The 17003-nt window shown below is 39.1% G+C and overlaps 2 protein-coding genes across 2 annotated transcripts; one reads left to right on the top strand and one right to left on the bottom strand.

Annotated features, from left to right (window-relative positions):
* Positions 1-1510: 1510 nt before the first annotated feature.
* LOC119417585 (transmembrane prolyl 4-hydroxylase) lies at positions 1511-14718 on the top strand. Its single transcript, XM_037684826.1, has 9 exons — positions 1511-2213; positions 3707-3788; positions 10332-10525; positions 10653-10743; positions 11463-11625; positions 11719-11904; positions 12103-12193; positions 13291-13414; positions 14398-14718. Exons 1-9 carry the CDS (start codon positions 1836-1838, stop codon positions 14610-14612), a joined length of 1524 nt encoding a protein of 507 aa, XP_037540754.1. The 5' UTR covers positions 1511-1835; the 3' UTR covers positions 14613-14718.
* On the bottom strand, positions 4992-6814 carry LOC119417584 (secreted frizzled-related protein 2). The gene is made up of 4 exons (XM_037684825.1): positions 6294-6814; positions 5748-5923; positions 5589-5675; positions 4992-5463 (listed from the first exon to the last, which is right to left on the bottom strand). The coding sequence occupies exons 1-4, from the start codon at positions 6812-6814 to the stop codon at positions 5132-5134; spliced, it is 1116 nt and encodes a 371-aa protein (XP_037540753.1). The 3' UTR covers positions 4992-5131.
* Positions 14719-17003: the final 2285 nt, after the last annotated feature.

The raw sequence follows: 17003 nt of genomic DNA, 5'->3' as shown, positions 1-17003 counted from the left end.
CCTCTTTTTTTTTGCAAGGTTTTAAAGACAAAGATTGTAATGTCTGAATTGTATTTTCTTTTTGAACCTCCAGTCCAATGATTAAAACTTCTGTTTTGTCATGGTTTAGATGGAGAAAGTTCTGTGCCTGCCATCCAGGTCATATGTTTTAGTTTATCATGTGTAACACAAGTAGATGCAGAAGTCCCTGCAGACCTGTTTCATCAAGATGGAAAGGTTGTAAAAGTAACAAGAAAAATACAAGTGGAACTAATATAATATACTGCATTTTAGAAATAAAAGAGGTATTTTGATGTTTTTATTTAATGTTTTTGTATTTCATTAGACCTTGATGCTTTTATCACTTTTGTTCAGTTTTGTGCCTGAACATGAGAGCTCATCATGAGATGATTTTAACATTGCGAACTAACCTTAAATAAGATAAGATAAGATAAGATAAGATAAGATAAGATAAGATAAGATAAGATAAGATAAGATAGAACACATGCGCGTAGCCAGGGGGGGTTCGGGGGGTTCGAACGAACCGCCCACTTTGCCAATGAAGTCCCACCTACAACTCCCGCGAGATATAGAACTGCGAGGTGAAGTAATTTCATTCATAAAAAACAATGTCTAACAAAGCAAAGTAAAAAGATGAGTTATTTTTGCAATTGAAGTAATGTTATTATTTGCGGGCTTAGTTTGCATTTATGTTGTTAGAGTTAAGGAGTGGTACTGTGCCTTTAAGAGGATGACGTCTTTCATTCTTCTTCGGTGTTTTTTTTTTTTTTTGTGTATGTTCGGGCGGGACTCGGGAGTACCGAAGTGTTCGTTCGTGTCTGGGATGAGTTCTGAATAGAAGACTGGACACACACGCTATTCCCCTCTCAGTGTGTTGCTCTTTCTCCACTCACAACCGCCTATTTGGTAACACAGATTTACCTCACACAGCAGTGTTTTAACTAGCTAGCTAATTAGCTTGTTTACACATTTGAAGTTATGTGTACCACCGCCAATGAACCAATCAGAGTAGTCCTACAGGTCCACTTTTTCTTCAAACGAACCGCCCCTCATAAAATCCTGGCTACGCCTATGGAACATTATTGGTCCCGCAGGAAATTGTTGATGAACTAGTCTCTGATTTTTGAGTCGCTCCTAAAAGAACACTGCTCCTCTAACCTTCTCCTGTAGTTTATTTTAAATGAGAAATCTGTGTATGTGAAATCAATGTCAGCAATATATTTTTTAAAACGGTTAAAATTACAGTATTGATAAATTGAAAACATTGACAAGAATATGCTTGTCATGGTTGTTATTCTGGCATTGATCGATAGAGGGCGCAAACAATTTACAGCAGCACATGAACGACTGTTTTGTAGATGTATTACGTTCGCTTACCGGCGCGTTCCTTTTTAATTAAACGGCTGGCGACTTGGGTAGAATGTGGGATTCTTCCACTTACCGCTTGGAATGAAGTGCAAACTCCGCCCACCCGGCTAGCCACTTTGTAAGCAGGGCTGAGGATGGGGTGCAGTCCATTACTCTGTCCTGTTGTTAGGCGTGTTGTTAGGATAGCGTATCAGCCAGCTAGCTAACAAGGATCGGAGACATTAGTAAGGATGGCACTTGTATATGTTAATAAAAACGAGAACTGGCATATTTACTTGTTTACTCGAAGCTGCACTGACGGAATCGCTTTTTCCCGAACCACCTAGAGGTTTGCGTTGTGGTTTGGTTTAGTTAGCTTGACAGCTAAGGTTTTGCTAATGTAGATCAGCCAACCAACGTTGACGGTAAACAAACCTAGTCGACTCTTGTTGTCTTTGACATTGGTTTATAATCGTACGGTGGAAAAAATGGAAGAGATTCAGGAGGATTTATTGGAGCAGGAGGAAGAGGAATTCCAAATAATCAAAAATGCACTATCATCACGTTACAATGTTCCTTTTCGGTCCACGCGGTTGCACATCCAGAGAAGTAGTGTGTGCTCTCGGGCTTATTTCGTTGTGGTCATGGTCTTTTTCCATGTGTACATCCTGAATATTATCGGCTTGTTGCTGTACGTGCACTACAACAACGGCCCGGCGGATTTAGTTGGTGGAGACGGGGATGCCTCTGCTCCAGGCCGTGACAGCAGAAGTCTACCCCAACCTGCTCCTCCATCCTTCGAAAAGCTGCAGGACGAGGAGGACTACAGCCAGAGTTTCAGTCTCCATCGTATTGAGGGGATACGGGTAAGAGACAGGCAAACACTCATAACACACTGATCACATGAAAAGTAATTGTCACTAACCTAACAACAGCCAAGCTACGTAATAACACAAGTTCAAACCACATTATAGCTGAAATGACTTAAATGAAGAAACCCATTACGTCTTGATGCATGCTCAATAATCCAGGTAGAAAAATCTAACAAGGTTAAGTCAGATCATCTGGATGGATTCTTCTTTGTTGAATTCGACAAAGAAGAATCCATGCAGATGACCTGACTTAACCTTGTTAGAAACCCAATAGCATAAATGTATACAATCAGATCATAAAGCTACAAAGATATGCAAAACTACAACTGCTGGCAAAATTTATGGAACCACTCTTGTTATTTGCAGTTGTAAAACAAACAACCATCAGATTAAATCTGTTTAGTCCAATTAAAACAAGAGTGCACACACCTTTGAGAGCTGTTGAGCAGAGCAGATTTATACGAACCTTGGCTCCAACACGAGAACAAAATGGGAAGGATGTAAAAAAGCATGATGGTAGACCAAGGAAGACATCAAAGTGTCAAGATGGAAAACTTGAAGCCATTTGTCTTGAAAACAGAAATTACACAACAAAGCATAACAAGTGGGCAGGAATAGAGCTAATGTCTGTGACTGAACTGTAAGAAATCAAAGAAAAGAAATGGGATTTACATACTAAAAAGTTCAATGAAAGCCTTCATTAACACCCAAACAGAAGATTGTGAAGACGACTGCCTGAAGAAAATGTATAAATGTGCACAGCTATTGTTTAATTAATCCTGCGTGTCAGGTAAAGGCACAGGATAGATGGCAGTCATTACATTTTCAATAAATGTCTAAATCTATGTCAAAACTTTGGACACTTGTCTCACTTCATCAATTGAAAGTATGTTTGGTGATGAAAACTTACTTTTTTAAAGAAGATAATACATGTTGCCATCGGGCCATGTGAAAACTTTCCTTCAAGAAAGACAAAAAGTCAATGGTAGTAGTGCAAGTAATCCGGATCTCAATCCAGTTGGCAATCTCTGGTGGAAATTGAAGAAAATGGCTCCAACCTTTCAACACTGATCTGACAAGAGACCGTTGGAGCCAGCTTGATGAAAAATACTGTTTGTCATGAGTTAGGTCCATGCGTCAGATAATTTCAAGTTGTTATTAAAACCAGAAGTGGTGCGACAAAGTTCTGATGGTGAAGAGTGCAATTACTTTTTAGTTTGAGCAGAAAAAAACTATTGAATTATGAGAAAAGTGAATATTTCCCTCTTAATCTAAAAAGTAATTGACTGACGACAATTATTTTATATTTTTAGGGTTGTAATTTTGAAAAATGATAATTTTGTGGCATGTTTGTCGTTTGTTAAGAACATCTTGCAAGAGTGGTCATTCCTGATTTTTACCAGGGGTTGTACAGATATTACATGCTATTTATCACTAAAATGGCTCCATGCCATCATATAATAGAACTGTTATCTGTGGGCCTGCAGGTTGGACACGTTCAGCAGGTGTCCATTGTACCGGACAGACTACATGAGATGAAGACACTCAGCCTGAAACCTTTGCTGTTTGGTAAGTGTGCTGAAATATATGCTGTGATTAGTGACTGCATGACTGACTGCTGGATGATATTCTGATCTCTTTTATTTTTATGACATCTCTGTGTGAATTGTATTGAGCACAGAAATAATTATTTTTATTTATTTCATATTAGCTACCACAGAGATGTTATAAACAAAGAGCTCAGGGAATGGTACAATGCTGTCTTAATGTCCATCCATCCATTATCTTTACCCGTTTATTCCATTTTGGGTCACGGGGGTCGCTGGTGCCCATGTCCAGCAATCACTGTGCGAGGGGCGGGGTACACCCTGGACGGGTCGCAAGTCCATCACAGGGCCACATAGAGACAAACGAGACAAACAACCATTCTCTCTCTCACTCACACCTAGGGACAATTTAGAGTTACCAATCAGCCTAACATGCATGTTTTTGGTCTGTGGGAGGAAACCGGAGTACCCGGAGAAAACCCACGCATGCACGGAGAGAACATGCAAACTCCACCCAGAAAGGCCCCTGGACCGGGGTTTGAACCAGGGACCTGTTTGTCTTAATGTCTGGTATGTAAATATTGTAGACTGGGGCGGAATGGAGGCAGTTCAGCTACTTGTAATGTCTGCAAAGTTCTCATTTCACAAGTTGAAGGAATATTGTTCAATAAAAGTACCAGTTATTATACAAAGACATTCAGGAGTAAAGGTTGTCTCAGAAATCATCTTCATTAAAGAAACACACACTTCAGATATTTTTAAAGAAAATAATTTTCACATAAGCAACAATGGGGTTGAACACAGGATTATGGAAAGGGTAATATAACTTGTCACTCTGGTCAGTAATACAAGTTTTCACAGTTTTCCTTAAATCTTTTTGACAAGGTGTGTCCTAACATCGTATTCTTAAATTTGGCTCAGCTCACATACCGATAATCATGCTATTATTAGCCTTTAAATTAGATCTAGTTCGTCTTCTTGTTTTAAATCTAGGTTACAATTTGTGAAATTTATGAGAGCCGTTTAGAAACATACTGTATTTTGCTTATTCATTTCATTAAAAAGACCAACAGAAACAAATGCTGCAAACAAATGTGCACACCAGCATTCTGACTCATAGTGTACAATTACAGTATTTACGTTTAGCAACATTTAAGAACTTTTCTCTTCCATGTGATTTTTTTTTTTTTTTTTTTTTTTTTTTTAGATTTTGATGCACTTTTTTTAAAAATTTTTTTTCTTTTTTTTTTTTTTTTTTATTCCCTCGCTTAAAATCATTCAAATTGTTTACAGTTGCAGCTTTATGGAAATTTTCTCAACTGTACTTCCTAACCAGAGTTTGCTGCCCAGTTGAGTTAAACTTCACTAAAATAAGACATTAGTCCTGCATCTGTGAGTTTTCCATTTCTGTGCAGCCGCCATTAGGTTCTTGTCTCGTCTTTGCCAAACGTAAGCCTTGTTGACCACCAGGTGCTCCCCGTGCACCGTGCCCGACACCAGGAAGGTGCCGCCTCGTGGATGTTGACGGACCATGTTCTGTACGCAGGTTGCATCCCTCTCCAGCCACAGCTCAATACGGGAACGAATGTGCCCCCCGAAGAGGGGCCCATACTTTAGAACGTCCAGCTTGGCAGCTAGTGAGAACTGAGAAAGACTTACGGGACTGTATTTGAGCCTCATCAGACGCAGCTTCACTACTGGAAAGGCAGCAGATAAACAAATTGTTTTAGTAAGATCTGTTTATTGAATGGCTGACTTTAGTTAGTTATAAACAAAAATAGGTCTAGAGTGTGGTTACGGATGGAGGAAAGCTTGTACTCACCAAAATCACTCTTACAGAAGGTCTCCAGTGTGTCCTTTGAAGAAGAGCCCTCCTCCAGCTCACAATCCCGGCAGCTTGCCTGAGGCACTGAAAGAGTTGGACCACTAATTAATTGATTGGTTTAATGAAGTCAGCTTAATTATGCCTGTAGATTCTTACCTCTGCCTACCGCTGTGTGAACAGTGGTGTTGGTGACTGAGGAGATGCACACCAAATGATCCGCGGGATACTGGTCACACCGGAGGATTTCAGGCCAGGGGTAGCCATAGCAACTCATGATTGGGGCACACCTGTCCCGCACAGATTCACACAAACTTCTGCAGGGTGAAATAAACCTATTAAAAGAGCCACACAGAGAAATATATGTTAACAAAAACACACATCTTTGGGTTAGAAAATATTTTGTGTCCGTTTTTTTTTTTTCTCTCAACTAAATGGTGCTTATGTGACAAAAAGGAAAATGGTGGTCGTATGATAAATCTAGATTTTCTGTGTGAAACCAGAGCCTAGCGCCAGTTTACAGAAGTGTCAAAAGGTGTTCTCCTTTGTGGACACTGCCCCAATTTAACATAGCAATTAACCTAACTGTTTAAAATTGTGCTTTGTATTGATAAAACTATACTTTTGCTGTCACTACTGTGTCTCAAAAGCCACAGTTCATACAACTAATAGGTATATTTAAAGGGCTTGACTTTGTAAACATACCGGTCGAGGCAGATGGGAGCAAAGAGAGAGCAGAGGAATATGCGGGCGTCGGGATGACACTCTCTGGCAAGGAGTGGCAACCAGCTGGCACTCTGTTGCACAGCTTCGGCTGGAGACTCGTGGCCCAGCAGGTTTGGCATCCTCATGGTGTCGTAGCTTATGTTCAGGCACAAGGCCATGCCTGTTGGGATGGGCACACAGTGAGAGGAGATGCGAGGTTCCCATCGTCGACTGTCGCTGAATGAGAATGTGGACCTGAAGTTAGATGTGGTACCCAAGTCCTGCCACACTTTCCCAACTTCTTCTGCTGTAACTCCTGGTTTAAACGCAGATTTATCTCCAGTTTCAGTTTTTTTCCTGCTGTCAGCTTTATCTCCACCCTTGTTCGTAAGTTCAGATCGATCCCCCCCTTCTGTCCTTACATGGCCCTCCAACCCCATCCTACCTCTACCAGTACTGACTAACTTGCTGCTGGGTCCAGCAAGCAGAAGAAAAAAGAGAGTAACTGAACAGGAAGGCATTCTAGCTATAAAATACTTAAATGGGACTTTCGTCCTGAAACTGAGTTCTGTTCTCAGAAATAATGACCTCTTTGTGGCAGTGGAGGAGAGGAAGGCAGAATAGGTGCATTTATAGTGGGCAGTAAACAGATTTTCCCAGGAATGGGTAGGAGGCGGTGTGGAGTACTGGGAGAAGGGGTGGGGCACTAGAAGAGATATCCATTCAGTGGATATGAGATAATTTAATAGAACTGAAAAATAATGTGAAATGTATATATATTTTTACCACTTTTTATAGGTAGCTCAAAATGAAAGGTACTAGAGTTTGAGAAACAAATCTTTTCCCTTTCATTCCCATGTTTTATGACCTGATTTCAACCCATTTTGCTCTGACCTGGTTTTTGTTTTTGTTTGTTTTGTTTTATTTTTTTTACTTTTTTCATTCAACCCTAAAGATAAGATTCCAAATTATTGTATTATTAATGATAACTTACCCAACGACTGAACATGCCTGTTGTAGTAAGGAAATGATTGTCTGCCTGCAGGCTGAGGGCATTGTTGACCAATAAAACCTTAAGAGAAGTTGACAAAAAGTGATCTTTAAACGAGCATTTATGTGTGTATGAACTTGTGCAGAGGGCACAAAAATAAATGGCGTCCTGCTGTGTAGCCGTGGCCTGATTCTTGTTCAGACAAGCAGGTCACTTCCTTTCTGGGGGAGAAAGAGCAATGGCAGTGGGAGGGAGAAGAGGAAGGCTCAGTCCCTCATCATTCATATCAGTTATCCAGATTAATGAGGCTTGACTGGACACTGGGGATTAATCGAGGGTACAGTGTAAAAGACACGGGTGGCAAACAATGCCTCCACTGTACGAGCAGCCAACCTGCCGGAAGTCTTTTATTTTAGGGGGAAATACAGCGAGACATGGATTTCAGCAGCAATCTGGGAACATGATGGAATAGTTCTTTGTACATTTTCATGTTAATATCTAAAAAGGTTTAATTACAATCCCAATTCTGAAAAAGTCAGCATGCTGTGCAAACTGTAATTAAGAATAAAATACAATAAATTTTGTAAAACCTTGTTTTATTTACAAAGGAAAGAAGTAAATATGACAGGAGTTTAAACTTGGAAATTGTGCCTTTTTTTAAGGGGTACTTTTGAATTATAGAGGTTTAAATTTTAAATTATGTAAAAGAAAAAAAAAACTTGTGAGGAGCTCTAACGATTGGAAACAAAAAAGCATGGTAAATAGTTTTCATGTGTGCCTTGGTTCAGTATAAACATTAAATTTAGTTTGAACAATTTAGGAATAAATCAAAAAGTATTTGGACTCATTTAACATCTGACCTCTCCATCAATCTGGTTTCAGGAAACAACACAGCACAATGACAGCTTCACTGAAGGTTTTTAGTGACATTGAAGCACTGGATGCTAAGGATTATTGTGCTGCACTTTACTTAGACCTGTCTAAAACTTTTGACACTGTGGATCATGACATCTTGTGTCATAAGCTCTCAGAAATTGCTTTCTCTGAACATACCTTCGGTTGGATCTCTAACTATCTTTCAGATCGGAGGCAATGTGTTCAACATAATAGTAGTACTTCCAGTTATTTAACAGTCAACAATGGTGTACAACAAGGCTCAGTCTTAGGACCAACCCTCTTTACAATCTACTTAGCTAATGTAGGTCAGAGCATCCCTGATGCATCCTTACCTTTTTATATGCTGATGATACAGTTATTTATTGTTGAACTAAAACAGTTGCTAAGGTTTTCCAGCTTTTGCAATCCACTTTTGACGTCATAAAGTCAGATTTGTTTAGTCTCAAACTTGTCCTAAAACGCTGACAAAACCAAGGGGATGCTGTTTTCAAACAGGAAGTTGGTCCCAGTAGTTCTTCCTTCGATTTTATTCTCAAATGGTGTCCCTATTGAGTTTTTCGATTCCTAAAAAATATTTGGGTACCTTGGTTGACTCGCATCTCTCTTTTAAGCTCCACGTTGAAAACTTAGTAAGGAAACTGAAAGTTAAACTGGATTTCTTTTTCAGAAACATCCTGTCTAACCCTGAATGCTAGGAAACACCTTGTAACTGCGACTTTCCTTCCCTCCATTGACCACGGTGACATTATTTACATGAATGCTCCTACAAGAACCCTGCAGATGTTGGACGCTGTATCATGTGCTAAGATTCATAACTGGCTGTAACTACCGTACTACCCACCATTACACCCTGTATTCACTGGTTAACTGGTCATCATCAACTTCACGCAGACTTTCTCACTGGTACATTTTAATCTTTAAATCACTTCTTGTTCTGTTTCCTTCATACATCTCCTCCTACATGTCTCTGCGTGAGTGCAGCTACAGCGTGCGCTCTCAGAACATTATTATATTCAGTGTTCCCTCAGTGTGGACTGAACTAGGCAAAAGGACCTTCTCCTACTCTGCTCCCATTTCCTGGAATATCTTGCAAAAGGATCTGAAACTCTTGACCTTGACCTCTCTAAGTGGCTTCAAACATCTGCTAAGTTCATGGCAAAAACCAATGCAGACATGTTCCTGTTTTTAGTTTTCTACATCGCCTTATAACCTAGCTGTTTTTGTTTTGTTTTTTAATAATGTTTTCTTTCACTTGTTCTTCTGAATTTGTATGCTTTCTTTGATGATTGTCTACTGTTGTCGTTGTTGTCCACTGTTGTCATCACTCTTTGTTAAAAATCGGGTCTCTTGTAAATGAGTCCCCGAGGCTCAATGGGATTAACCTGTATAAATAAAGGTTGAATGAAAAGGAGCATTTCTAATTCTAAATATTTTTATTCTTTGTAGTAATTGATATTAGCAGACATTCCTAAAGTCTACAGTCTAGTGTTGTTGCCTATTAAAACTACCATTGGGACAGGCTATACCACAGGGGACTTAATGCCCAATACCAGAGGGGAATAGCTAGTACTCATTAGGTTACACAGTTTATCTACACTGTCTTTAAGGAGTTCCTGTTCTTTCAGACCTAATTGTTATTTACTCCAGTCAGTTTAATCTTCTGACTGATCGAGTCAACGCTGACAGATCTTTCTAACTCATTTTAAGCTGCTCACTCAATTACTAGTTCAAATTTTTTTGTCTGCAGAATATTAGGTTTTAACTTTCAAGCAAAATGTTTCTAAATTGAATATAAGTCACATATTGTCCATAATAGAATTTTGGTATCTTTAAGCAATTAAAAACAAATGTTTAGGCTTATTGTATTTATATTATAGTTTCTTTTGTTATCTCATGATTGGATTTCACACGCTAACCTTTATGGTGCGAGGTGTTAGAAACAACAATCTGCAAATACTGTCTAAATCCATCCACACTCCACATGATTATCCTTGCCCATTTCCAGATTGAGCTCTTTAATCCTTACTTTCATCTTGAGTTTGTTTGCGATGCAGCAGCAGGATATGAAGTAAATGTTACTAATTTTGCACCGTCTCCAAACAAAATTATTTCATCAAGTTGCCTTTGTTCCTGTCTCTTTTTCCTGACAGAGATCCCTGGATTTCTGTCAGAGGAGGAGTGTCGTGTGGTGGTGCAGCTGGCTCAGCTCAAGGGTCTGATGGACAGCCAGCCGCTAACACCTAGCCAGGGACAGGAGTCAAACCAGCCACTACTTTCTCTCAGCACAGAAGAGGTCTTTAGTCTGTTGGACCTCAACCAAGATGGGTTTCTTCAGAAACAAGAGGTGACGATAGAGAAACACAGATCATTCATATTCCATGTAGCTGAAGGAAGAGTGCAGATTTTCATAACAAATTTAGTGATACGTAAAATATTGTTGTTTTAGTAACGTGTCAAATATTATTTTCCAGATTTTGAGTCATTCACGTTCTCGAGATGGAACTTGGTTGAGCCCAGACAACTTACGGCAGATCCTGACTGGTCTGGAAGTCTGTCCAACAGGTCTGTGCTCCTGTAGTTCACGTGTGTCTACATTTGGAACTGACTTCATTTTGAAAAAGAGAATCATTTGAGTCATAAAACTTTAACATAAACTAAAAAAAATAAATAACCATCGTTAATGAACTCTGATCATCGATGCAAAACAATGAGACGTTTGATCTGTAGTCAGTGATTCCAGAATATCTTTGTCCTCTTCTGACTTCTGTGTGTAATCTAAGTAAAAAGACAGTAAACTGTCGCCCGCACAGTAAATTATCTGCGATTGCGTGCAAGTGTTTGAGTGGTAAGGCAGGAAGTGGGGCGGCACAACTTTGACCTGATACCATTGTGCCAGGCGTTCTGCACATCCGGATGGGCTGTGTCGTGTCCCATCTCATTAAAACCTTTTTGTTCGCCCACTTTTTTTTCTTTCATCCCCCCCCCCCCCACACACACACTTCTCTTTGATTAACCCAACCCCTTCCCCCAGCCACTTCTAATGTGGCACCCCAGAGGTATTGTTGCGGCTGGGGCGTGGTGCTCCTGGGGACTTGATTGGGGTGGGGGGCAGACAGTTTCATCTCAGCGTAGCAGCACATGCTTTAACAAAAGAGGAAAACAACTGAGGTGGGAAACGAGCTAAACTGCTGTGGACTCTAGACTGCATTCCACTAAATTAGAGTCACAGTGCTCCATGACTGAAATTAATAATAGTTGTTCTACTTTTCTGTGCCTGGCAGGGATGCTGACACTGGGGGACTTCAGGCGGGTATACGATGTGTCAAGGCGTCCACAACAACAGCGAAGCGGAAGGCTCTATAGTAACTTTAAACAGAGAAGCAAGCATACGTGGCTTTACCAAGGGCCAGGATCTCACCACGTGCTGCAGACACTCCGGAAAAGGTCTCCACCTACACACTGTGTCGTGCTTCTCTTAGTAACTCAAACCCTTTGATATTAAAGTGGATCTTTCTGCTCTTACGTCTTGTTTTTAAGAGTTATCAGCCTGACACGTTTGCCCTCTTCACTGGTGGAGCTGAGTGAACCGCTGCAGGTGAATTGTTATGAGCACAGAGATTTCAGCAGCGCTCACTACGACAGCAGCTCCTCCCACCCAGAGACCACCTGTGCACACACACGCCTGGCAGGAAACGCGTCTGCTCTCACAGAGGTCTCATGCAGGTATGTGCCATGTTGTGTTTTTATTTCTTTTTATTCAAATGGGTACAAGCCAAGGCATCATTTTTGTTCTTGTCTTTTAAATGAAAATGTATGAAAAAAAAAAGGCTGTTGTTTTAGGAGTTTAACCAAAAGTCCAGAGCAATAAACAAAACATTTACAATGTATGTGTTTGCTGCTTCCTGTCTGCTTTTATTCCAGGTACCTGACCGTCGTGTTCTACCTCAGCTCTGCAGAGGACGGTGGTGAAACTACCTTCCCTGTAGCAGATAATCGTACCTACGATGAGCAGGTAGATTGTTGTCAAAATGTTCTGTTGTCAAATCAATCAATGTCATTCAGAAATACTTCATCATATAAAAAAAATAAAAACAAACGACTTGTTAGGAACATGCAAATCAAAACTCCCTAGTTTAGGTGAGTTTTGTTCAATCAGAAATTGTGTCACTTTCAACAGAAGTTTGTCACAACATGTAGGAGTGTTTTTAAACTGTTCTTTTGAGCTGGAGGAGCAAATATCCTCGGTTGTCAAAACCATTTTTTATCAGTTACGTCTAATAGCCAAAGCAAAATCTTATATTCCTCCTAAATACCTCGAAACTCTTATTCAGTCCATCACCACCAGACTGGACTATTGTAGCTTGTTATATTTCAGTTTTGGAGCAATCGTCTCTCCATCGCCTGCAGTTGATCCAGAACGCTGCTGTGCGTCTTTTCACAGGAACCAGAAGGCAGGACCACATCACTCCTGTTTTAACCGACGGGCAGCCTGTTCGTTTTCTTATCGATTTTATGATTCTTTTACTGACTTTTTAAAGTTTTAAGTGGCTTGGCAGCCAGATATTTAATGGATCTTTTACACGTTTACAACCCGAAAAGAGCACTAAGATCCTCCAGTCAGATGCTTTTAGTGCAACCGAGGGCTAAATTAAAACACAGAGGGGATCGGGCTTTTGTTGTGGCAGCCCCCAGACACTGGAACTCCCTGCTCATTGATATTTGTTGTGCAGAGTCCGTTCGGTCCTTTAAATCCCACAAAAAACTCACTTTTTTTACACTGGCTTTTAACTCAAGTTCGGCTTGGGTTCCTTGAGAATCTCTTACGTTTTGATATTTTCTTGTTTTAGTTTGTGCTTTTATTATACCTGTAGTTTTTATTGATTGGTCTTTCATTTATTGTATCGCTAGATTTCCTGTTTGTAAAGCACTTTGTTCAACATTGTTGTTTTTAAATGCGTTCTATAAATAAAACGGACATTAACGTTGACACATTATTATGTTAACTGTAGATTTGTTTAGAAGAAGGTTGTTTTGTGATGTGTTAAAATGGTCAAAAATGTTGATGAAATGCACAAAATTTAGTCTGAAGCTGCTTGTTTTGTATTTTAGGCCCTGATCCAGGAGGGAGTTGATTTGACAGACACCCAACAGACATGTGGCAAAGGGAATCTGAGAATAAAGCCCACCACTGGGACAGCTCTCCTCTGGTATAACCATTTATCTGATGGGAGAGGTAAAATACGATAAAAAAGGTTTTTTGTATATCATATTCAAACTTACCGGTATATTGTGTAATATGTTGATTTGGTAAAAATCTGTCATCAGCCTTGTGTTGCAAGGCTTTAGGACTGAATCCAAATAGACACAAACATGTTTCATGTTGAAACAAGTTTATCTTTTTAATCCTAGTGTCACTTTGACCGGCATAATAATGATGCACAAACTATTTAAATCCTGTGCCTAAAAAGCCAGTATGAGATTAGAAAACATGTGAAATATTAAGATTGTAATTTTGTGAACACCTGCAGTAAGAACATGTTTGAATAAATGTCAACAGGTCAGTACTATGGGTGTAAATATTTTCAAACTAAAGATGATTAATAATTCACCAAACTTACCAAGACTGCAGAGATGAAGAGTTTAACTTCAGGTACAACTGGAGTGACTTTGGAAATGTTATCATCCTCAGTACTTAGGAAATCACAACCAACAGGGACAGATGTTTATCTTCAGGTCTTCAGATGAAAAACTGGATTCTGAAAGAAAACATGTTGGAACATGAGGAAATGCTACCACCTGCTGTGAACCCATCATGTGAGATGGAGAAAACATTTGTTAGGAAAAAAAATAGTATTGTCACTAAAATCATGAATCTTTTGGATTAACAAGGATGTTTTTCACATGCATGTTGCATAACAGGAGTTATTCTGCCTCCAGTCTAAACTTGTCTTCACGGAAAACACTTTGGAGAGAAAACTACAAACTGTTGAGAGGCAGCGATCCTACACCGATTAAAAATGGGAAAACTTTTTCTTTGTACAGCTTTAAAAACAGTATTTCATTGGAGCATTCGCGTTTGTTACTTTTTTCCTTTTCCACATCTTGCATTCATGTCTCCAGTGCCTACAGCTCTAAGCTAACACTATAGTTTGTCTTCATGCAGTTTTTCTTGTAGTTTATCTTCATGCAGTTTGTCTTCTTTCCTGGCTTCTGTAGGTTGGATGGGCGAGTTGGATGAGTATTCCCTGCAGGGTGACTGTCCAATCAGGCGAGGAGTGAAGTGGGTGGCCAACAGCTGGGTGAACGTTGACCCGGATCACCAGCAACAGGCTCGCTACCAGAGACTAGTAGCCCAAAGGCATCAAACCAAGTCTGGCATGGAGGACCAGTACTATCCTCTTTCTCACAGTGACCTCCATCTGGATCTATAGTCAGGGCTTATATTGGTACAACTTTACAAATGAGCTTTTTAAACTTTTTTTTTTCCCAGTGTGATGTGACCGATATTTACGTACACAATGTCAGAGTGCAGTACTATGCAAAAGTCTTAAACCACTCATTTCTTGATATTTTGCTTCAGAAGAGTCAGACTTTCTCGTGATCTTCTTAAATTTCCTTCAATTTTCATTTTCTTTTAGCATTTCAAAGAACCTCTTCAGAATGACTGCTTTATCGTTTTCAGCCTAGTGCTCATGACTACCTCATATTAATGTTTCTCTTCTGTAAATCAGCTATTAGCATCTAGTGGCAAAGATCAAATTTGTTCTTTATCGTCATCATTTAAAAAAAATCAAAAATATCAATTTCACAGAAGCAAAATAGCATTTTGGCTCAAAAGAAGGTGTTTCTAAAGGAGATGTGAACCGAATACTTTACATATGGTAAATGGTACAAGTTAGAAGAATCTCTCAGCAGTAAATAATTGTTTAGGCCTTCTATGGTTTAGTTTCTCCAACACTTTTTCAGCTTGCTAAACGTTTTCAAGGACAAATGATCACAGGTCCCACACAGGTCCATGTTTTGGGGAATTGTGTAATACAAAACACTATCAAACATTGTATATTGCCGGTTTTATAGCTGAAGGTAAAATTGTTAAATTAGTTATTTGACAAGTTATTTCTAGAAAACTATTGCACCAGTTTGCCTGAAAATTACAAAGGTAGTAATCTTTGAAGCAAAAGATAAAGAAATTTGATGAGACTCAAGTTTTGCGTAGTCCTGTGGTTAAAGTTAAAGTTACACACACAATGCACAATATGACATCTTCTAAAATATTTATTTTGATGGAGAGTTAAGAGGGCATGTACACAAATTAACTAGACACCGAACACTGAAACTGCACCTTAAAAATGTATAGATTTAAAATGATAAACATAAAAACTGATGAGAGATGTGAAAGATGCAGGTATAACTCAGAAAGCAGCCTGCTTACCTGCTTTTAGTTTGGCTTTAGGCAACTGCTTAGATTTTATTTATTCTATTTTTTTATTATGGAATTAAAGCCTTTTGTCAGAAGCCATGTCACAATAATTATGTAAATGTGTTTCCTAGTGACATATTTGAGATGTTCTGTGTCATCTGTCTTTCACTTTTCATTGCAAAATTATAAATTGTTGTTTAATAAGAACAAGTCAAGACTATCTTGGATTAGACAAAAATGTAAAGCCATTCCTTCAGATAAGATTGAATATAAAGTTGATAATATTTTTATTTCTTTATCACCTGAATATATTTATTGTCTATTTATTTGTAACTTATTTATTACTACAGTTTGATCATTTGAAGAAACGTGTATTTATAAATGCTTGGTGTTGCACTCAGTTTGTAACTGTATTCCTGTGTTTGTTGTGCGAGATAAGGATTAAAGCTTTGCTTTACAGTATTACTGTTGTATAATTGTCCTTTGGTGCTAGTTCAGACTCTGTCCACTAGATGTCACTCAACACTACAGCGCCACACTTGTGATGAAGGGGATCAAAATATGAGCTTTTTCCACATAGTAATTTAATGTACAGCTAAGGTTTGGATAGTTTTGATTTAAAGAAAAAAGGTAATCTCACAGCTTCATACTTCTGACAATGTCTTCAGTACAAAAACAAACAAAAAATGTTAAATTCAAAGTGGAAAGCACAGGATAGTTATGCAGTGAAACTGTTATGCAAGTCATGTTAAGTTATTCATAACTTGATTTCTTGTTGTACCTCTTTTTGTGACACTATATTATAAAATAATAGAAAAAAAATCTAGAATTCTTTTTTTTTACCACAATCCAAAATTCTAAACATGTCCATTACAGACATTACAAATGTCAAGCTTCATATAGTGACATAATTTGTTGATGTAAAATCTGTATAGAGACCTGGTCACCAGGCACCTGCTGACAAGCCCCACCCCCAGGCCTGGCTCCAGGGTGGGCCCCCTTAACCCACGTTCAGGCAAGGGACACCAAATTCCTTGATTTGTGTTGTTCATGAAAAGTCTTTGGAATCGCTCTTTGTCTGGCCAGTCACCTAGAACCAATCTGCCTTGGAAGACCCTACCAGGGGCAAATAAATTTTCCCCGGACAGCATAGCTCCTTGGATCATTCAAGCGCACAAACTCCGCCACCACGATAACGTGGGGATTCAAGGAGGAGCATCACAAACATGTCACATAAATACACAGTGGTAAGTGTTTTTACAAATGATCTATGTGATCACTGTGTAGTTGGTGCTGTTAGGGATATTAAAATGTCTCATTCTAAACCTAGAACAATCTTAAAATGAAGCATGAAGCATTTTAATGAGCAGGCCATTCTTTGGCTCCTTGAATTGCCACCTCA

The sequence above is a fragment of the Nematolebias whitei genome, chromosome 11, assembly GCF_014905685.2.
Source record: "Nematolebias whitei isolate Nwh7 chromosome 11, NemWhi1, whole genome shotgun sequence".
NCBI lineage: Eukaryota > Metazoa > Chordata > Actinopteri > Cyprinodontiformes > Rivulidae > Nematolebias > Nematolebias whitei.
Note: the sequence above shows the minus strand (reverse complement) of the source record. Positions and strands in the feature narration are given on the sequence as shown.